Below are 23949 nucleotides of genomic sequence, written 5' to 3'. Positions count from 1 at the left end.
TATATATATATATATATATATATATATATATATATATATATATATATATATATAAACATACTGTGTGACCCTTGGTAGGGAGGAATGATTTCTATGTTAATCTGTGTATTGTTCTGTTGTTGAATGGCAAGGCCTCAGGGCGGGAGGCTTTGCAAAGAGGATTAGTGTCTGTTTAATTAGTGATCATTGTCTGCTGGGAAAACCCCTAACCCTCTCTCTTCCATGCCAATATTCTCTGAAGATGCCAGCCATAGATGCTGGCAAAACATCAGAAATAAACTCTTCTAAAGCATGGCCACATAGCCTGAAAAGCCCACAAAAAAACTATGGATGCCAATCATGAAAGCCTTTGACTACAGATACCTGTGTTAGTCTGGAAAATCAGTATACAAAGGGATCTTGTAGCATTTTTGAGAATAACTGAAAGAAAGAAGCTGGTAGCATGAGTTTTCTTAGAGGCCATTCAGGCTAACTTTTGTACCAAATTGTAACCGGGATTAAAAATGGGAAGTTCCCATTGGCACCAGTTTAAACACATCAGAATTAGGGTCTTGCACACCCAATCCAGGGCAAACCCCCCTTAGAGCATTTTTTCCGAAAGTGGATTATTTCCTGTTTCTTTTAGGAAAACTCATTTCTTCTCTGCTGCCAGCAAATGTGAACTTGGCCCCGGTCATGCTTGGGTCAAGTTCAGGGGAGGGATTTAGATCAGAGGGAGGGAAGTGGGCAGAACATGCCTCCCCTCTCACACTGGTCGCTTTGCAAGCGGCATTTATTTTAATTATTATTTTTTGTGTGTGACAGAATATGCAAATGCTTTGTGTTCCTTTTTAAATTTTGCAAACTGATACAATGTGTGAATACTGTATTTTCTGGCATATAAGACTACTTTTTAACCCAGGAAAATCTTCTCAAAAGTCGGGCGTCGTCTTATACGCCGGGTGTCATCTTTTAGGGTGGGTGCTGAAACTTCTGAGCCGGACTGGAGAATCTGCGGTTGCTGCATATAGTGGGGAGCTCAAAAACAGAGGTTGCATCCCCTCTGTATGTGGTGACCATATGAAAGCAGCAAAGGCGGCGCAGTACAAGTACAGAAGAAGAAAATCTTGGTGACAGGGAGGGCTGGGCAGGCAGGGAGTGCTGACGAATCCAAGCAGGCTTTGTATACATGCATATGGAGGGACGACTGTTGGTCCAGATCTTCATTCAAACCTAAAGGCAATAGAGATTTAAATTTTAGAATCCATTTCACCTAATATAATATATTTCACCTTAACAATATAAATGTAAAAAATCTTTATGCAGGAATAACTTCCAGATCCATAAAATGAAGACTAGGACACCTCTGGAAACTGAAGAATAGAAGGATGGGAGTTCCTCTCTTTGGTCATTTTGAAGAAATGCAACATTCTGTATCAGATTTCCACTTTTGGGTAATAGAAGGAATTTATAATAACAAAGGATATATTTTGTAGAAAAAAGAAATGGAATGGAAATTTGGTTCTGATTCGGTCCCATAAAGATTTGGTAGAGATGAGTAAACTAATAGTTTAAAACTGTTGAAACTGAGCATTAGATTAATAAACATATATTTAAACAAGATGAGCATTAGCCCCAAGTATGTTGTGAAGCAGTTTAACAAATGGCACTTTTGTGCAAGGGTAGCCATCTATATCATGAAACAGATTTTAATTTTTTGAACTTCTGTATTTCCAAAATAGATAACCAAATTTCATACTCCCCCCCCTTCCCCCCCCCTTCCTCTTGTTTCTGGCAAGTAGAGTACAGGGCTGTAAGGTGGGGTGTTTAGAAGTTTAATTTTATAGTCTGCATGCCATTCTTCTCATACTGCCTGAGGACATCCCCCCTTCCTTTTTTATGCTTTTGAAACATCTTTGCCTGATGAAGAAACTATGGTTTCAGAAGCTTGCACAAGGATTTTTTGGTTGGCTTAATGAGGGTATGACAACATGTAGTTTGGAAAATGACACTTTATGTGACATAAACATGTACTTTTGAGGTTATTTTCATTCAATGTGACTACAGATCCTTTTTTTTAAAAAAAGTGCTATTCTTCTTGACTCTGGCAATCTTACTTTCAAAGTGGCTCTCCTCCAATCCATGCTGCAGAACTCTATCAGCCTCTGCACTTGGTTAAAAAAACATAGCCTTCTCGAAATGTAATCAAATTCAATTAAATAAAAATCTTAAATATGTTTAACATGTTGTTTTAAGGGCTTTCAGTGTTTACTCAAGCTCCAAAATGCTGAAACATTGGAGCTGTTAAGGGTCATGTCCTTAACTGATACATTTATTTAGGCAGCATGTATATAGTATGGTATCATGTATTATGAAGACTTTCAGCTATAATGCCACCTTGGAGCTGTCTGTCTTTCTGTGACAAGAATGGTTGAGGTCCCAAAATTTTTGTTCACTGTGAAAGACACAACAGGTCTATTCAACTCTAGGTAGAATTCAACTAAGGCTAAAATGCAACTGAAACTACCATTCCAAATTACAGATACTCAGTGAGTACAAATAGCATCCACATAAAAATTATATACTTGGAAGTAATCTCTAGACCTTTTCCAGCCTCTTGGAATTTAGATAAATAAGTTTGAGTACAGTCAAGATAAGAAAGGATAGTATTAGTGCCACCATACTGTCACCACAATGCCAAACATTAAGGACACTTCACTAAACTTTAAATTCCTTTAAATAAGCCATTTCTTGATTTTCTCTGCCCCAAAGCCCATAGAATAAACCATCCTCAAAATGCCTTCTCAGACACTGCCAAGTTTATGTTCACTCTCATATAAGAGGATAAACTGTTCAAGCTACCGATTTCAACCCCCATTTCTGGTTATTTGTGCTTGTTGATGGTGAAATACTATTCATCTGACCTTGGGCCCATTCACACTATGCAATTGTTGTGCTATATTCCACTTTATCTGCCATGATAACATCCCATGGAATCCTGGGATTGGCAATTTATGAAGGAGTATGTGGAATTCTCAGCCACAGAACTCACCGAACTGTATACCCCAAGATTCCATATGATATTGCCATTATAGTTGAAATGGAATATAGCACTGTACAGTCAGCCCTCCACATTTGTGGCTTTAACTTTTGTGGCTTCGATTATTCATGAATTTGAGTACTGTAATATGTTCTCTCTAAGCATTTCTGGACCCCCAGCACGACTGTGCTGGATGCTGACCATAGTGACTTGATAGAGGACCTAGAAATTCCTAGAAAAAACACTTCTCTCACTTTTAATTGTGGTTTTCCTCTTTCATGCAGGTCCTGTACCCCTAACCCCAGCAAATGCGGAAGGCCTAGTATATTTATTATTATAATAATTATTATATTTTACATTTATATTATGGGCCTGTACAGACAGGCCAAAATAAAGCTGCTTCGGGTCACTTTGAGGTATGTTGTTTAAATGACACATACATCTTAAGAGGACAGAAGCCGCACCAAAGCTGTGCTCCAGGGCTTTGTGCGGCTTCTGGCCTCTTGGCCTGTCCTGTATCGGCTCTTATATTATTATATTTATATCCCACATTATTGTTATTGTTATTATGTTTATATTCCACTTCCCCCCCCAAATAATAAAGTGTACTGTTTTTGAGTGCTTACACACACACACTCTTAGAAATTTGAAAACAAGCACCACTCAGTGTTAAGAGCCTAACCTCAACCGTTTGTGAAGGACTGGCTGCACAAAAATGTTTTAACTTGCCCCTGGAAGGACAGCAAGGATAGGACCATCTGGGTCTCTCTGAGGAGGGAGTTCCAAAGTCTTGGAGCAGCCACTGAGAAGACTCTTTTCCATTTCCCCACCAAATGGGCCTGAGAAGGTAGTGGGACAGAAAGGAGGGCCTCTCCAGATGACCTTAAAACACTGGAGATATGATTCTTCAGATAACCTGAACCCAGGCTGTTTATATAGTGCGCCCTTGCCTTATGTGGGGGATCCATTCCAGACCCCTCCGCATAAGGCAAATAGTGCGTATGCTCACGCCCCATTGAAAATAATGGGCTCATGCATGATGTGCGGCACGGCGTGTGTGCCATTGTAAAGTCTGTCACGCTGCTTTCAGCATAAGCTGAAAGCTGCGTAAAAGGCGCCTGCATATGACGTGGGCACACTATATAGACTGTATAACAATAGTCTTAACAAAGGGTCTCACCTTGGCTCAATAATAATATATGAATAAAAATAAGGATAGAAAATTGTTCTGAGCAATATATAATGGCAAAACAAATGACTCAACCAAATTAGGCCAGGTTTCTTGAAAGTCTTGTTCCTTGCTTCTCTGTTGAAAAAGAGCCAGTTCAAACATCAATGAGAAACATATATCAGCTATCCACTACTCTAAATTAGGAGCAGATTGGTCCTTCCAGTGATGCCCTTCTAATTTTGTTATGGTTCTGTCAATATATCCATTACTGGCATGGAAGTTCACACTAGTGGTTTTTAAAAAGAGGTATGGAGTCAAACATGGCCTGAAAAATTGCAATAAAGAAACAGCCTGTTTTGAAATTGTAGAGGACCATATTTTTAAAAATGAGTAAATTGCCAGAGAAATTAGAAGTGTTTTTGTAAAACAAAAATATTTTTCTGGCATTGAACTTAAGAGAAAAGAGAAACCCAGGGCCTGTAAAAGTCTTTGTGATGAATTCATTTTTAATGGTGTGCACATGTATAGGAATGCATTATATATATTTAAGCAAAAGAATTTCTTCATTTCCATTGCACATTTTATACGTGTGCAGAATACTTTATGGTAATCATCCTGTTCCTTGCAAAAAGCCTTGTGAAGTTCATCCATAGACTTCCACTACTTGTGGGGAACCAAATGAGAAAAAGAGTGTGTCTTCCTCAAGGGGAAAAAAATCACTACACCATTGCTGGTGTTGTTAACTGCCTTTGAGTCGATCCTGACTCATGGTGACCCCATGGATGAGACATCTCCTAGATTCCCTATCCTCCACTGCTCTGCTTAGATCTTGCAAATTTATGCCTATGACCTCCTTAATAGAATCCATCCATCTAGCATGTGGTCTTCCTCTCTTTCTGCATCCCTCTACCTTTCCTTGCATTATGGTCTTTTCTAGTGAGTCACGCTTTCTCATGACTTGGCCAAAGTACAACTTTATCATCTTGGCTTCCAGGAAGATTTTTAGGACCAACTTGTTTGTCTTTTTGGCTGTCCACATTACAGCTGGCTCTCCATATCCACAGATTTTTTATCCATGGATTCAGGCATCCATGGCTTGAAAATATTTAAAATAGTATCAATTCCAATAAGCAAACTTTGATTTTCCATTTTATATAAGGGATACTGTTTCACTGTGCCATTGTATTTAATGGGACTTAAGCATCCACAGATTTTGGTATCCACAACAGGTCTTGGAACCAAACCCCAGCAGATACCAAGGGCCCACTGTATCTTCAGCACTCTTCTCCAACACCACATTTCAGATGAATTGATTTTCCTCATATCCGCTTTCCTCACTGTCCAGCTCTTGCATCGGTACATGATAAAACAATGGCTTATACAATTCTAACTTTCAGGCTTAGTTGTATATCTTTACATTTTCTAGTTCCTTCATAGCTACCCTCCCCATCCCCAGTTTTCTGATCTCTTGACTACAATCCCCATTCTGATCAATGTTTGACCCAAAGTATGGGAACTCTATTACTATTTATATTTCCTCATTGTCTAGGGTGAATATCTGTAGCTCCCCTGTGGTCATTATTTTTGTTTTCTTTATGTTCAGCAGTAAGCTTGCCTTTTAATTTCTTCTTTGATCTTTCTTAGTAGTTGTTCCAGGTCTGTGACATTTTCTGCTAGTAGTATGGTGTTATGTGCATATCTTAGATTGTTGATATTCTTTCCTCCTATCATCTTCTGTGTCCAACCTGACCCCTTTGCCAATTGGGAACCAATCTATTTCCATTCTGAATATGGTACATGCATGCGTGTGTGTGTGTGTGTGTGTTTAAAAACCAAATACAGTGCCCCCTCCATTTTGTGGGGGATCTGTTCCGGACCCCCCCCCCCCCCTCAAAGAAAAAAAAAAAACTGCATATTCAAGCCCTATTGGCTTGAATGGAGGTGCACTTTCATGGGGGTGTGCAGGGGTGCACCACAGGTGCATGCCTCAGGCGCATGCTCCATTTTAACTTCCTCCATCCACCCCCTGCAGATAATCAAGAGGTGTGGATCCTAAATATGCAAGAACGGAGAGAGGACTGTAGTAGACATGGGCCTCTCAATCCAGATTGGGAGTCTGGCTGGTAGTTAGACTTGCCAGATCTCTGGCTCTGGCACTGAGTCCCCAGTTATTTATGGATCAAGTCCAGGTAGGAGACAAGGGTGAAAGGATATTTGTCTGTCTGTCTGTCTGTCTGTCTATCTATCTATCTATCTATCTATCTATCTATCTATCTTGGTATTACTTCCCAGCCCACAAGGGCTCCTGAGGCAATGAATAAATAAAAACAATTTGAAACTATACCAAGATAAAAACATTTTTAAAACACTTAAAAAAACTCTTTAAAAGCTCCTAAAAGCAGCCTGAAAACAATCCTACGATCCAGTTGTGACACATTTAAAACAGCAATTTCAAACTCTAATGCCACAGGGAACAGCACTGTTTTGTCTACACAAGGGAAGCTTAAAAGAGATGGAGCCACTGGTGAGTGTTAACATATGAATGATCTCTAATTGGTACAGAGGCTGATAGAAACATTTCGTTTGTTCCATCTTGAATCACCTTGATATAAATCGAAAGTATTAGTGAAATATTACTGAACAATCTGTGGAACTTCATTCCTCACTCTACCCCTCACCTGCCACTAGTTTTAGTTTTCATTTAGCTTTATAATTAATGAGTCCCAAGCATCAAGTATTCGACAACAGTTTATATTATCTGGTTTCCTTCTTATACCACTGCACTTCTTGATTTTAAGTGCTGCTCTCCTTCACATCTTTTGGATTTTTTTATGCTTCAGTTTCTTTTCTTTTCTTTTTTGTCTTTGGCTGTTTGGGTGGATATGATTTTGGGCCTGTGTTTTTGTTGGAGCCTCCTGTCTTTGGATCCCTGCAGATTTTTGGGGCTTGGAAAAGTTAGAACTTACAATAAAAAGCAAAATAAACAAGCCATCAAAGGGGAAAAATTAAATTTCTGTTTATTCACCTGCATATGAGACTAATGTTAGTCCAGAGCAGCAAGCTGAAATATTTTAGATATTAAAAGACTGATGAAAACAAATTTAGTTTTCATTATTTGAGACATAAATGCATGGCAAAAATGTTTGGGATGGAGTGTTATGTAGTCAGCGTCATACATAAGAGGATGTTGAGGTGGTGGGAAGGGTAATGGAAAATGTAGAGATAGACAAGTGCTGATGGTTGTATGTCATGCCAGCCAGGACAGAATGGTGTGTCTCTGTGTACATATGTATGTAATTACATTTATATGTAATGACAGCCAGTGAATTTTTGAGTGATTATACTACGTCTCTGATGTTGAAAGATGTAAGTGATCTTAATCATTCAAATAATGGTAGTTATCATAGAATTAAAGAGTTGGAATGTGCTTTCCTCATATTAATCCATGGCCCTGTTTGGTGTAGTTTCTGTGTGCACACTCTCCATCTGAATTCAGTGGTGTTACCAGGGTTGGTGTTACCCCCATGGACCCCCTGGGGATGTAGGTGAGGATAAGGAGGAGGGTATCACCCTGGAGAACCCAATATATTACCATCACTGCCCTGCACCACCCAAATCAGAGAATATGGGATGGCCCTCTGAGCAAGAACAGTTTTTAGTTACAAAAGATCTCCGCCCTCCAGGAAAGAGGATGTCACAGTAATCAGCCTCCCGCCAAAGGATAATAGCAGAAAGGAGCCAAACATATCAGGAGGGGAAGGCTGTGGGAGGGGAAGAGCAGAGAGAAAGGTCTGTGCTTTACTCCTGACCTCAACCCCCCCCCCCCCCCGCCCAAAGGAGAGTGGCATACCAAGAAGAGTCCCCCTTTCTTTTTGGGGATGGGGCTTTGGAGCACCTTGTTAATAATAATAATAAACTGTTTATTTATAGCCTGCTTTTCTTGGCAGATCAAAGCGGGTTACAACAAGGGTACTACACAATGTACAATTTACAAACAGTATCCATATAAAAATCACAACAATACATCAAATTATTATTAAAAAACAGGATAAAAAAATTACAAGATTAATAACCACAACAATAGACTAGTTTAAAGTGCTAGTGCCACGGGGAGAGAGCAGATATTATAGCGTCTAGGGAAAAGCCTGTTGGAATAGGAAGGTTTTCAACTTCTTCCTAAACAGGTCAAGGGAGGTAACCGAGCGGAGTTCACCGGGAAGAGAGTTCCAAAGCTGCAGGGCCGAGATAGAAAACGCCCTCTGTGCAGTCACGGAATATCTCGTGTCAGGAACCCTCAGCAGTTGCTTCCCGGCCGACCTGAGAGCGCGGGGCGGATTATATGGGGAGAGGCGGTCATCCAAGTACCCTGGGCCCAAGCACAGTGTCACCTCCCCTCTGGTGGTATCACTCAATGCAGTCTGAATCTTTTGCCTGCCCCTAGTGACACCTCTGCTTGAATTCACTATTGGCCAAAACAGTTCCTTGTAACCAACATATTTTCCTCCAATCATTATATCCCACTGAGCGACATCTCAAAATGAGAGGATCATTGGACTCGGGATGCAAATCTTCATTTATTTAATTCTTGCATGCCAAAATAAAAATAAAATAAGTAGGTTTTCTCCCTATTGGATTAAGATGAGTTTTTTCAAATTTTCCTGTCTATCTATCTATCTATCTATCTATCTATCTATCTATCTTGCATTTGAGGACTTTTTTTTGCAAACAATTCACACAATTTTTGTGCAAAAAGTATATTTTATATAAAATAGAATTTTAAAATAATTTTTAAACTACTGCTGCTGGTGAAAAAGTTTCTACTTTTTTATTCTGGCATAAGATGAAAAATCTTGTGGCAGTTTGCATTTCAAAAATGTATTATCTAAATGTGCAAGATACTGTTCTGGCTGAGGACAAGAACATTTCTTATTGTTTTTTAACATCCCTACATGGGAAAAAAAGAGTGAAAGAAGAGAATAATGCTTTACAATGGAAGTATCCAACATGTTCCTTTTAAAACCCCTGGAAATGGTGCAGTTTTTGTTCAAAAGAGCTGCTATGTCCATTTGAACGTGGGAAATGAATTAGTTATAGGCGCGTTACAGACCACCCCTTTGAGGCGGCCTGTAGGCGCTGCTTTCCTCGGTGTATCGGGGCCTCAACTGCCACAACGGCAGCCTCCGAGGCCCTGATCCGCCGCTTTCCAGGCCGCAAGGAAGCTGCAAAAGGCCGCTTCCCCGCGGCCTGGAAAGGGGTGTCCTTGGGGCTTCAAGCCCCAAGGACACTCGGGGGTGGCGGGTCTTCTCTGCGTCGCTGGGTGCAGCCATGTAAAGGCTGCGCCCAGTGACGCAAACCTGGAAGGAGCTCCGAAATGGAGCTCCCAGGGCCGCAGAAAGGGCACTCTATGCGCCCTCGTGCGGCCCCACTATGTCACAACCGCGCCGCTAGGGTTGGGGGTGTGCATAAGCGCCACCGCCTCCTAACCCTAGCACGCACAGAGCGCACACTTTTAGGCCCGTCTATAACGGGCCATAGTTACATCCACAAGGCCTCCCAAGTAGTTATTCAACATTAGTTCTACTAGTTCAACTAGTTCTGCCAAATTACACCTTTCTAAAAAGCAATTATCTTCCCTTTAATCAAAAGAAAATAAAGTAGCTGCTTTTACTTGTTTTAACCTCCATCCTACCAGATGGGTCACTTTAATACCCCAAAGATGCATTTTGTTACAGAACTCACAGAGAGACATTATGACATTGTCACCTCAAGACTTTCCAACAGTGTCATCTGTTTTAATCCAGTTACCAAGTACAGGGATTTATTTTCAACAGAAGACAGCTGGAACAAAAATTATCCCAACAAATCTATTGCATTTTCCTTTTTTACTTGTGGATATGTGCCTTTAAGTCAATTTCTACCAGATTTTGCCTTCTGGGATGTCACCCAGCAGTTCGTACCCCTTGCAGCCCCTAGTGATGCTACTGAACAGGCTTTTATTGTATAAGCAGGGAAGTTTTTTTATTGGAATGTTTTCTCTTAAAACAAATGTCCCCTCTCCAAGAATAGTTCCAAAAAAGCAAACCCTTTATTCTACACCCACAAACACATTGAAATACTCATGGGATCAGAAAATATTCCAGAGTTATTCAGAAGTTTTATCCAAGTGGATGAGGGTTTAAAAAAAATCTGAATGCTGAAAGGCACTACCAGGTAGTGTTGCACTCTCCTCCCAGCCACCTTGTTTTAAAAAACAAAATACTTGCAAAGAACATGGGACACAATGTGAGCTAGCATTGTAGGAGAAAGGCGGGATATAACTCCATGAAATAAATATATAAATAAATAGCACTTGGAATATGTGATATTCCTTCTCCACCATTTAGTGATGCCACAGTCCTGTAACTATAAAAGTATTTAAAAATCATGGTTACATTGCAAAACACATGCTTTCTCTGTGATGACTTACAGTTAGTTTTGGAGCTTCACTGACAGGAAAACAACTGATATGAGGAAACTTTGTGGAAATGAGATAGTACTGTATTAGACAAAGGATGAGTTCCACACCTTGTGCTCATTCATCTCTGTAACACCAAGATGACAGGCTGGCAGAACCCAGTCCTCTTTATGTCTGTCAGAATAGGTGTACCTGTTGAATTTGGTCAGTGCAGAGGTCAGAGAGGTTTATTTTTCATCTTTTCATAGGAAGTTTCCAAAATTCACAAAATGTCTTTCTAAGTTCAGCTGAAAGTATTTGAGATTTATTCTTTGAAAGCAGGAGAAAGTAGAACTGATACATTAAACTCTCCTATCTTAATTCTCCCCATGCTTTACTTTATAGGAATTTTATGGCAACCTGATGTAATAGTAACATGGACTTGCCACTTCTTTTATGGGCCTGCAATTGCCATGGAAGCTTGCCCTTCACTTTCATGTGTTAAGAGTCTTTGACCGAGATCCAGTAGCACACATCATAGCATAATGGTTCCACAGGCTATGTATCTTCTTTCAGCTACATAACTTCTCTTAATCTACTCCCCAGTTTACTGTTTAGCCACTGCAGCCTCCCACTCCATCATTCTGTGGCTGTTGGTGAGCAGCGGGATTGGAGAAGTTCCTTCTTATGTTCCCATTGCCAAATACGAAATGATTACATTCTCTGCTGAGATTTGCTGATCTCTATAAGTCTCAGTGAATGCTGTCAGGTAAATGTGGGAGGGATGGACTGCACAAGGTGACACCTCAGAGGGGGGTGTTACTCAGTGCACTGGTGGGAGGGCTGCCTTCCAGGTCTGGCGGGTCTGTTTGGTAGGTGGTAAAGAGAGCAACCTTCCTCTCCCACTCACCCAGCAGCTCTGCCAGACATGGGAAATGCTGTGAAAAAGAGGAGAGGGATACTGAGAAATGATCGACACTAGTTGTCAAATATACTAGGTACACCACTGGATGTAATCATTCTGTTTCTGGCTATGGAGACATAAACAGGCGTTTCTCCAATCCCTCCACTCTCCATTAGCCATGGAATGGGTGTGAGGGGGCAACAGTTGCTGAATGGTGAGTCTACAGTTGGTGGGGGGTGGGCTTTGATTGTTGCAGAGGGTGGAAGACAGTGCCACCCTCTGCAACAACCAAAGACATACCAAGATGTAAGATGGACTTAATGCCTGCATATGTCACAAACAGGATGTCAACCAGTGTGTGAAAGGAACTCCATGTACTAAGGCGTGATACAGAGCGCCAAAAAGAGGCACCAGGGAGGCGCCTCTCCTTGCTTCACAGCAGCGCTGTAGCAACCAAATTCCACAGCTCTGCTGTGCAGCAAGAAAGGAGCATACGCACTTGTGCCATGCCAAAGCGCCAGCGACGGTGCGATGACATGCCAGCGGCGCAGGGCCGTTTGGACACTGCGCTGCTGGCACTTCATCGCTGTGCACACCATCTGGATGGTGACATGCAGCTGCGGCCTGCCCATGATGTGCTAGGGTTGCAGGGCATGTGCATGCCCCGCCCCCAAGCAACCCTAGCACATCATGGGTGCACTGCAAAGGGCCTGTCTATACCGGGCCTAAGATCTTTAATCAGTCAGACTATTGACTTTAAAAAGAAAAAAATCTCTTAAGGTTTGGCCTCCTTTCTGAGACTCCTCCCACCAGAATATTACTTTCCATGAAGAAACAGAGCCTTTTTATGTGTTCACAACGAAGGACGAGCTGCTCCTTAGCATATAGAAGTAACATAACACTTTTTCAGAAGTTCAGAGTTGCCTTAGCAGTGGATTCTTACACAGGCAAAGGTTTGGATTAAATAATTCTTAGGGTCCCTTTCAGCTCTTTGATTATATGATTCAGTAGTGTTCTGTGATGGAAACTGTGCAAATTTGGTCTTGTTTAAGTTATGCTACCACCACTCAGTTTCCTTCTATATCATAATCTCTTCTGATAGCTCTTCCAGCAATCTGTATCTTATGATGGGATCTGTATCTTATGAGATGGGAATTATTTAAGGTGTGTGCCAAAAAGACAATCAGATTAACTGAAAATAAGATTTGTTAAAAGAAATGTTAGTATAAATAGATCACTGGAAATTAAAATCAACATTAGATAAGACTAATAGGTAAAGACAGAAGCTGTGAAAACAAGAGCTTACAAATTAGACTTACTCTAATTCTTACTCATGCACATTTGTGGGTGTTGAGATGACAGTGAAATGGATGGGAGGAGAGTGTGTTTTGAACAAAAGACCAGCAACATATAATACTCAGATTTTTAATAGAAATAAGTAAAAGTAACTATTTTCATTACTTTTTGAGAAACAGAAAAGCAAAATTGCTGGATATTTTAAAAATGGTACTGTATTTTCCGGCGTATAAGACGACTGGGCGTATAAGACGACCCCCAACTTTTCCAGTTAAAATATAGAGTTTGGGATATTCTTGCCGTATAAGACTACCCCTCTTCCAAAGCACACCAAATAAAAATTTAAAAAATCAGATTTGATTTCAATATGGTAATTTTAACTCAAATGCTTATGACATGTAAGTACTTAGCAGGAAAACATGTATGCAAAGCCTGCTTGAATTGGTCAGCTCTCCCTGCCTGCCCAGCCCTCCCTGTCTCCAAGATTTTATTCTACCGTACTTGTACAGCGCCTCCCTTCCTGCTTTCATATGGTCACCACATACGGAGGGGATGTTCCTGCGGCAATTTTGAGCTCCCCCCACCATATGCAGCAACCGCAGATTTCCAGTCCAGCTTGGAAGTTTCAGCACCTGCCCTATAAGACGACACCCAGCGTATAAGATGACTCCCAACTTTTGAGAAGATTTTCCTGGGTTTAAAAGTAGTCTTATATGCCAGAAAATACAGTAAGTAAAATGGTAACTAATTACTCTGGGAAGGCCTTAGAACCATGACTAACAACCTTTTAAAAATACAGTTGGCCTTCCATTTTTGTGGGGGATCTGTTCCAGAACCCCCCCCCCCAAATGGAGACTCGCACATATTCAAGCCCCATGGGCTTGAATGGGGTGTGCCCCTGTGCATGTGGCCCATGCATGCATGCCATTGAAAATAGTGGAGGTTGCCCCTCCGCGGATATTCATGGTTGCCGATCTCAGATACGTGAGTTAGGAGGAATGACTGTAGCTTTCTAATCTCTGATTTAAATAAACAGTATACACTATTGTTGTTAAGAAACCACTGGCCAGTGGCCACTAGTTGTTGTTTTTTTATTTCAAGTATTCCACTCATAGAACTGCTTCCTAGATATATGTTGTTGCTGCTGGTGATCTGTACCTTCAAGTCATTTCTGTGATGCTAAGGCAAAGCTATCATTGGATTTTCTTGACAAGATATACTACATCTCCTTCACGTTGAAAGGAACATTTGGGAAAGTGTTAAAAACAGTGCTGGGGATTTTTTTTGCTTTTTTATGTTCAAAACAGAGCTTCGAAAACTTTCTTTGGTTGGACTACATGTGTTCCTAAAAACAGTGCTTGCAAATGTGTTAAAAACAGACCTAGCGAAAGTTTGTTTCCCCCCTCCCCCATTAAACTCTGAACTTGGAAAATTTATTTTCCAATTGGCTAATATTTTCTTAATTGTTATATTCATCCTAAGATTCAGGGATGGCATCAAGCTGTTCTGGTAAATGCTACGACTTATCTTTGGTTCTCAGGATTTTGACCAAAAATCTCAGGGTCTGGGATGATCCTGACCTAGCAATCTCACCTAAAGTTAGAGTTAAAAGAATAGCTTTTCTATTTGGTTTTGGGAATTCTGGATCTAATTGCTACTTAGTCTAGAACAGTGGTTCTCAACCTTCCTAATGCTATGACCCTTTAATACAGTTCCTCATGTTGTGGTGACCCCCAGCCATAAAATTAGCAGTGTCTTAGTTCCTAAGAACATTGAAAATATGTGTTTTCCGATGGTCTTAGGCGACCCCTGTAAAAAGGTGATTTGACCTCCAAATGGGTTGTGACCCACAGGTTGAGAACCATTGGTCTAGAAGAACAATTTCTTTAATGGTATTCACAGTTTCATTATATTATTTTTATTATAATGTAAAAATGAGTTACATTATTTTTATTACAAGGACACAAAATATTCATATTGAAAGACTGTACTCTTATTTCAATTTGCATGTTAAATGTAATATTATTAACTAATTCCAAGTAGAAGGTAAAGGGGGCATAGGTAAATTTAAAAAAAATATATCATTTCATCCTAGTTCTTATGTGTCTTACTTCTGACTGAATAACAGAAAGCAAGTATTTTTTGTGGGTAACAGGCACATATGCACACTCTTTCTCTCTCCAATTAAAGTAGTCCACTGTCTTCTCTTATACTGCTGTGTCTCATTTTATTTTGCTCTCCAGCTGTATTTAATACCATGCATCTATATTAGTAATTTTAGCTTGTTGAACTACTCCACATGGTATGTGAAGAAATGCAAGTTTCACTTCCAAAAGCAAATTGAAAGTATCCACATTGCTGTCATGTCTGCCCAAGGTTTCTTTAATTGATTCATTGTAATGTACAGCCTTTAAAGGAAAGATAAAGTTATGTACTTATTTTTCCATTTTAACACCCCTGCTGTCTTTCCCCTCTCTTTGTTTAAAAAACTAATTCACAGCCAACTATGGACCAAATCCAATTTGCAAAGGTTGCTTGTCTTGCTCAAAGGACAATGGATGCATCAGATGTCAGCACAAGTTGTTCTTCTTTCTACGAAGAGAAGGAATGAGACAATATGGGGAGTGCTTGAATTCCTGCCCTTCAGGGTACTATGGTCTCCGGGCTCCAGACATGAACAGATGTTCAAGTGAGTTTTAATTTTTCTTCAAATTTTAAAGTATATAATTCAATCACCAGTGACTTAGTTTTGGAAATAAGAAGTATAAAAATGAAATTTTCAGAGGCAGCTCCATCCCATTATAATATTTTTTTTTTCCTAAAGGGATTTCCAGTTTGCTTCTACAGACTGTTTGGTCTTGTATAACTTCTGCATGTCTCTATTAGGTTGACTGATTCCCTGAAACAAAAGTCTCCTGTGGGTTTCATAAAAGAATAAGATGTAATTTTTGAAGTATTTCATATATTTACCGGCTCAGAATAACTCTTTCATGTTCTTCCTCACCTGTTACCTTTTCTGCTACATAGTGGCCTGTTACAGACAGGCCAGTGTGTGTTACATACCAAAACACATTTACTGTTGCACATGAAAATATGTGTCAAAACATGTGGTCTTCTGTGTCAGGAGCTCATAATTTACATTGCCTTTTTATTTCTCTTGATTCTGATCTAAGTATGTGCTCATTCTTAAATTGTTGTTTTGACATGTGAAATGACATTCTATTTCTAAAAGCTCTTGCTCAAGCTCTGAAAAGCAACACAGTGCTCTTTTGTTGTTTTCCAAGATCGTTTTCCAGGTCTGCACAATTGTCCATGCACATTATGGTGACTTTGAATGTAACATTGTTCATGCTTGATAAATTCCAGATCTGCAACACAATCCTATGTGTGTTTCCTTAGAAGTTAATTCCACGATGTTCAGTGTAGTTTGTGTCTTAACGGTTGAAATTACTGTCAGGATTCACTGAAATAGTTTGACTGATGGATCCACTTCTGTCAGTGGAACTGTGTGGGTTCCCTTTCCCTGGGATGCCTCACCCACCATGCATGATCAAAACCTGCTCCAGATGACTTGGAGGCCTTTTAGAGCAAGTGTTTGGGCAGCATAGAAGGTGCAGGAATAAAGTCCCATTACACTAGCAGTTAGCTATTAGGGTGACATTAAATGTATGCTTAGGTTCAAAACTTTTGAACTCTATCTATCTATCTATCTATCTATCTATCTATCTATGGGCTCCAGCTAAGTCAGCTTAATACTTGCACTCTATTGCATAGTGTCAAGATGAATGTTTCATGAAAATACTTCCTGTTGCCAGCCATTCATTTCAAAATGCAGAATACTCAAGCTCTTGTGCTGGTGGAAAATGTTTGGAAAGTATGTGTGGTCAGTCTTAACAAATGAGTCAGTAATCCTAAAAGCCCTCTTTTCATACGTAGTTCCTGGACAGTTTGTTCCCATCTTCCTACTGAATTGTCAATTGCTAGAAATTCTTGTTCAAAATCCATGGTTATTTAATTACATTTATTTATTTATTTTCTTATTATTTATGTAGCATCCAATCCATGCTGGGTAGTCTGACAAAACCACGGACACAAATTCTTCCAAGGAACTGGAATGATTTCTGTTCAAAATGGGGATTTAGTGGGATGGTAGTGGGATGGTAGTGGTGACACACACAGAGGCTATGCCTGTCCCTGCAATGAACACAGAGGTTGAAAAGATATTGCACCCTTCATTTAGGGTTTTGATAGTTTAGTTTATCCAAACTATGAAATAGTTTAAACTGTTGTTAAACTGAGAGGGAAGGACAAACATCTGATCTTGTTTTGGCAGCTGCACCAAAACATGGAAAGGAAACAGACTGGGGAAAAAAATTCAGTTTGAGACTGCTTTAACTGCTCTGGCTCTGTGCTAGGGAATCCTGGGAATTGTAGTTTATTCTGGCACCAGAGTTTTCTGACAGGGAAGGCTAAATGTCTCACAAAACTAGACTTCCCAGAATTCCTTAACATTGAGCTGGGGCAGTAAAAGCGTTCTCAAACTAAATGATTTCTGCTGTGTGATTTGGACCAGAGACTTATGTGAGTGTGAAGGGAGGCTCATTTTGTTAATATAGGAGCTCAGCAGACTGGCCTTTTGGAGTGGCCTGCAGCTGCCCCTTTCCTTGCCAGTCTGTCAAACCCCTAAGATTTAATACCATACCAACACACAACTGTGTTTTTTTTGTGTGAAGCTGAAATCTCATTACATGAGAACACACAACAGTGTATTGTGTGCTTTCAGCAATTTGAAAAGAAGAGTAAAAAAGCTGTGGGAATGTGTGAGTTCATATTGCCTATATATGTGCGTGCGTGTGCATATGCAGTATTGCTTTTCATTTTTTAAAAAACAAACTATATATGTGTACATAGGTTGCATAGAAAGAACCTCAGTGGATACAAGAGTAAGAGCAAGCAATCTGTTAACCCTAAATTACTTTAAGTCATACATTACTCAGTAGATAACGCAGCAGGTTAAAGAATGAAATAAAAGATAACAGGCTTCTTTCTTTCAATATGAGTTTTCCACTGTTTCCAAGACAGTTATATCATAAATAGATTGTAAGCTTGAGGGCAGGGAACTGTGTAATTAAAATAATAATTGTAAGCCGCTCTGATAGCCTTTAGGGCTGAAGGGCGGGATATAACTATTCGAATAAATAAATAAAAAAATAAATAGTTTATTTTGATTAAATTGTCCTTCTAAATTTCTATTTCTCTTCAGTGCATTCTAATGCTAAATGTAGTATTTTAATATTTTTTTATCACTTCTCTTCCCCCTGCTGCAATGGTGACTGATAGCTTCCATGTTAGCATAGTGGCAAATCTGCTCTAGGTTTAATCTAAAGCACCCATTTACTGTTCATTTACCTGTCCTATTTTGGGGTATGATTCAGCACCTTGGATAGCTCATTTAAACCTCAGACTAATAAGGGACTGTCCACATTGCAGAAAAAAAAACACATTTTGACACCACTTTAACTGCAGTGGCTCAATTCTGGGGTTCATGGTTTTGTGATATATTTAGCTTTCTCTGTCAAAGTGCTCTGGTGTTGCAATAAACTACAAATCCCAGATTTCCATAGTACTGAGCCAAGGCAGTTAAAATGGTATTAAATTGGATGCAACCTAAAACATAGAGTGCATTCACTACCCAGCTGAAACTGCTTCTCAGTATTCCAGATGTTATCAATCAATGAATACTTTATCAGTTTTCCCCATTCACTTTCCTCTGTATTTTTTTTAAAAATAGTAACAAAAGATCTGATGTAAGTATTGGCATACTCTATACTGAACTGTAAACTGTGTTTGCAATACTTTAGCAAGGCCATTAGTAGCAGGGTGCCTTGGAAATCTCTCATTCATAGGATCACCATAAATCAAAGCTGACATCACAGGAACTAAAAACAACAAATAGTGGAATTTGTTGGACCCTTACTTGTTTTTCACATACAGTGTAGAACTTTGGTACTCATGGAGACAATTCACCAAACAGAATTGTCGCTGTATGTTCTGGGCATGTTCTACTGCTTTTAATTGTCACGTTGTTTGTTACTATCAAAATTTCTGTATCCACATGGACCATGCAAAACGCAAGTCGTCTTATGTGTTCCTTAATGCCTAACATGTGGCTGCTTTCAGATGGGAAATGAAAATGATCCCACTGTGTAGCTTCTATATTTCATTTGTTAAGTACTTTGGAATCTTGGCCTCAGCTTTACATGCTTTAATTGTGATGCTAGGACATCTTTCCATTTAAAATGCTTCCCCCCTCCCACTTTTTATTTTGTCATCTTTTTAAAATTGCAGGGCTGTGTTGTTTTTTAATCTACCATTTTCTTCATTTTTTTTTTTTAAAGAAATATGCCTTTTTCTGAGAGATGGTTGAATATTGGCAGAAATTTTCATGGAATTCTAATAGTACTAGAGGCAAAATGTTTCAGTTCAGACATGTGCCAATTTCCCCGTAACTGAGATTTGAACTGAGCACTCTCAGCTAATAATCTGGAAATAAATCTAATTGATTTGTGTATGCTTAATTATCTGAAATGTGTTCATGCTGTTAAATTGAAAAGCAATTTTTGAAAAGCAATGAGGACTGGTAACACCCAATCGAAAGGATATAAAGATAAGACAAAGCCTCAGGGTGTTAAAAAAGAGAATTTTATTCTTCAAATTAGCCCAACACATTTCACCTTAGTAATATTTAATAGCCTTCTTTGGGTGATGCAACTTTAAAATCACCTGCAGAGAGTGCATAAAGAGTGTTTTCTGAGCTTACATCAGTTGTGAGGTGTACACACGGAAAAGACTCTTTTAGGCTAATTGGAAGAATAACATTGTCTTTTTTAAAAACATCCTGAGATGTTGTCTCTTCTCTACATCCTAAATTGATTTTTAGCCTGGACTGCCCTAATACCTGAGGAGGTGTCTCTCCCTCTATGTGTCTGAAATGAGGCTTGAGATCTGCGGGGGGGGGGGGGGGCTCCTCTCTGTCCCACCAGTGAGGTCAGTCTACTGTCTAAGGATTTGGGAGAGGGTCTTTCCATTGCACCCCCATTGTGAAATGTCCTCTGTTTGGAGGCCCTGTTAGCACCCATTCTGGTTTCATTTAGGCACCACATAAAAACAGGGCCATTTATTAAAGTTTTGAGCTTCATTGATTTACTTCAAATGCTGTACACACTGTTTTAAAATATTTCATACATTCCAACTATCCAAATGACAGTCCTGATTAATGGTACTTCATCCCACTTTTTCAGAGGTTTTTAAAATGTTCCAGTTTCTTTCTCCTTCTCCCACTTTCACTTTTGTCCTCATCTTACTTGAGTTGCTGCAGGCTGAATGCAAAGTGCAAAAGTTATTTGGATTCAGTTTATTTAGCAGAAAGGAAAGGAGAGAAGGGAGCAGATTCATGTCCTTCCCCATAGACTCTGGTATAAGGAATGCTGCAGCATTTCCTAGTTTGTGGGTTCTTCCTCCTTAATAACTTTCCCCATCGTCACCATGTTTTGATATTGCTTGGCTACTGTGTCCCAGTTTTCATTTATAAAGTGCTGGAGGGCACGGTATTTCAATCATTTAAACCTGTTTTTATTTGCTAATATGTTTAATAAGTTTTTAATCTGTTCAAATACTGTTTGAACTTGCTTGTATTGATTTTAGTAGTATACTGTTCTCAGATCTTCTGATATAAGGTGGGATAGAAAATTTTTAATTAAGAAAAAAGACTTCAGAACATAGTTTAGAAATATATAGTTCACCCGTGCCATACCTGGGTGTACCATACGTAGCTTCAAGCTTATACTGAAGCCACACAGCAATGAAGAAAATGGCATGTGTGCACCTCGCTGTGAGCACATGCCCCATTGTTTGCAATGGGGCTTCCGAGCATACACAGAATTCCCCTTTCACAGGGGGATCTGGAACGGATCTCCTGCATAAGGGAAGGGCCCACTGTATTTCCTTTTTAAAAAGACTATAACACCCAGAATCTCATCAGACTTGAGCGTGGTGGAGTTTTTTCTTCCATTATCAGGATCAAAGCAACCATGATTACTTTTGATAGGTGGCCTGGTAGAAGCTGCCATCTTATCCTTTGTTTCAAGCAGCAAAAAGTCTTGTACTGGCCTTGTACTGGGCATTATACAACTCTCAGCGCTGCTATCTTTCAGAAGTTGTCAAAATACATGAAAAATAGCAACCAGTCTTTCTCCTTCTGATGTTGGATGCCCTTTTTGACTCTGGACATTTTTCCCCCCTGTTGCTCTGACAATGTTTTTACTGTTTAAAAATAGTTCTGGCTAGATTTAAAATCCTTACTGATGTTTAAAGAGGGAGGCTTAAGTACGTTCGTGGTAAAATGCCTAGCCTATTAATATGTTTGAGGACATGAAATTTTCAACTTTTTTTAAAAAAAAAACCCAGAAGATTTACCAATTTGCACCAGAAGAGTCTAGAATCTATATCTTTGGGAAAATATTTCTGTGGATTTGACCGTGCCAGAATGGCCAAGCATAACACTGTAAATGCCACGTGGCTGAATGTAGCAGCTCTAGAATGATCAAAAAATGCATTTTCAAAACTAATTTTCTTCAGTAGATGTGATCTAGGCATCTCAAATTTGCAAGACTGTTTTAAAGATTTGTGTTTTTCTGGCTACATACAGTGTGTCATGTAATTTCATCCCTTAAACTGCACATGTGTTTTTTTTTCCTGCTGAGTTGAAGGAATCTAACCATTCTCTAAAGGAAGCAGAATTATTTCTTAAGATTTTGCTTAGGGTATCCTTGGATGATTGATCTAGTAAAAAGACATGCAAGACAACTATCTCTTTGTCAAAAACACATTACAAGATCATGAGCAGTGCAAAGGTGTTTCAATAATATTTGTATTAAAAAATCCATGCCCAAATTGTATTTTTGTTATGGGGTTGTATGGACTATTTAGGGCCTGGGGGTGAGCTGACTTATACAAGAGCTTCCAAATCTGCATGGTGCAGGGATTGGACTTTAAACGCTGTGTAAGGTTTGTATACAGTTTTTAATATATTTTAATGTGTAATGTTTTTAACTTCTTAAAATTGTTTATTTGTTTTTCAAACTTTGCATCTACATTTTAATGTGTTAATGCTAACGGTTTTAACTTGTACTGTTTTAAATTTTGTTAGCCACTTTGAGTTCCTATATTGAGATAGATAGATAGATAGATAGATAGATAGATAGATAGATAGAGTCTCACTATAATAGCAGAAGCAAGGTAGTGGATGGCTTGGAATCTATATACACTTTCACCTCTTATGCACTGGTTCCTTTGGCCTGTCAATTATCCTTTTCTTTGGTTGGGCAAAAGTTTATTTTACAGTTCTTTCAAAGCTGAATGTGATAAACATGGACTCAATCTCTCTGCAGGTCAAGTGCAAATCTTGTACCAGATTAGATATTGAAAAAGTGAAATGTTTGGGTTACAATTTACAGAATCTTGGAACTAGCATGGCCAGTGACTTGACTCAGAAAACCTTGTGGGTAGTCCTGCAATGTCCAGCTACTAAATATGCATGTGGAAACCAGGGAACTCTGTTAAATGAACAACTTGCACTTCAGAAATATTTGTGGAAATTAGGAAATGAATTTGTTTTGATGTTTCCATGTTTTTAGGCAGACTCTCTCCATTGTAAGAAAGGAAATAATAACACCTTATGGTTTTCTTTATTTGTGATCTGTATGAATCCAATAATAAGAAACAACGAATAATTATTGCTCCCTTAATGACAAAGAAAGTCAGAGAGAGAAAAGTTTGATGCTCTCATCAGCTGTCCTTACATATACAGTATGCAAAATGGTAAGCTCAATGGATACAGTATTCAGTGGTTTTTCTAGGAGATGTAAATATTCCTTTCCTATGAGATGTGCATTCATCTCAGTGTGAGTAACAGGGCTTTCCCTGATATCCCACCATGCACATACACAAGAAAACCCACACACAATAAATAAACAGAGGTGTTATATATATATATGTGTGTGTGTGTGTGTGTGTGTGTGTGTGTGTGAGAGAGAGAGAGAGAGAGAGAGAGAGATTTTTTAAAAAAAATAACTTACATGTTCATATCTCTATGGTCCCCTTTGTATATATCAGTGAATGGGAATATCAACCTAACGTAACCAGAAGAAGAAAGAAAAAAGTGAGGTATTCACAAAATTTAAAAAGTAACACAGTCTGTATGAATAACAACAAAAGTATATACAGTGGGCCCTTCCCTTATGTGTTTCGGAACACTCCCCCTGCATAAGGGAAATAAGGGAAAAATAATGGGGCTCAGGCCTGCAGTACGGCATGCGTAGGGTTGCCATAACCCGGCTGCAACCAGGATTATTCCCGTTTTGGCAGCCCCGGGCCCCTCCCTTCCCGGGTGCTGCCAAAAACCGTTACAACCCCGGTTGCAGCGCTTCACCATGCTGCCCTCCTCCTCCTCCACCGTGTGGAGGAGGAAGAGGAGGGCCGCGCAGCCTGGGGCGGAGGAAGCAAAGGGGGAAGCCCCGCCCCACCCTCCCTGTCTCCATGCGTGGCCCCGCACCACCCACCTCCTTCTCCTCTGCCTCCTCCGCCCCGCCCCCAGGCCGTGCGGCACATGGAGGAGGGGGGAGGAGAAGAAGGAAGAGGAGGAGGAGGAGGAAGAGGAGGAGGGGGGAGCAGGAGGAGGAGGAGGAAGAGGAGGAGGAGGAGGGGGAGCAGAAGGAGGAGGAGGGAGGAGGAAGAGGAGGAGGAAGAGGGGAAAGCAGAAGGAGGAGGAGGAGGAGGAGGGAGGATGGAGGAGGAAGAGGAGGAGGGGGGAGGAAGAGGAGGAGGGGGAGCAGAAGGAGGAGGAGGAGCAGGAGGAGGAAAAGGAGGAGGAAGAGGAGGAGGGGGTAGCAGAAGGAGGAGGACGAGGAGGAGCAGGAAGAGGAGGAGGGGGAGCAGAAAGAGGAGGAGGAGGAGGGGGGAGCAGAAGGAGGAGGTGGTGAGTGGCCTGAGGCCTTAAGGTTTTTTTTAAATTTTATTTTGCGTGCTTTAATTGCTAACAAGTCTCCCTTGCTTTGACAATGATAGTG

At 40.0% G+C, this 23949-nt stretch overlaps 1 protein-coding gene across 6 annotated transcripts in view; it reads left to right on the top strand.

Moving 5' to 3' along the window:
- The window catches only part of RSPO2 (R-spondin 2), a 132603-nt gene that overhangs the window by 51422 nt on the left and 57232 nt on the right, over window positions 1–23949 (top strand). For 5 of the 6 annotated variants that reach the window (XM_042466407.1, XM_042466405.1, XM_042466406.1 and 2 more), the window contains one exon: window positions 15324–15512. The exons of the other annotated variant lie outside the window; for it this stretch is intronic. In XM_042466407.1, coding sequence (XP_042322341.1) covers window positions 15324–15512 — 189 coding nt within the window. The remainder of the gene's footprint in view (window positions 1–15323; window positions 15513–23949) is intronic. 6 annotated transcript variants of the gene reach the window in all.

Source organism: Sceloporus undulatus, chromosome 4 (genome assembly GCF_019175285.1).
Source record: "Sceloporus undulatus isolate JIND9_A2432 ecotype Alabama chromosome 4, SceUnd_v1.1, whole genome shotgun sequence".
NCBI lineage: Eukaryota > Metazoa > Chordata > Lepidosauria > Squamata > Phrynosomatidae > Sceloporus > Sceloporus undulatus.
This window is presented reverse-complemented; position numbering and strand designations above follow the sequence as displayed.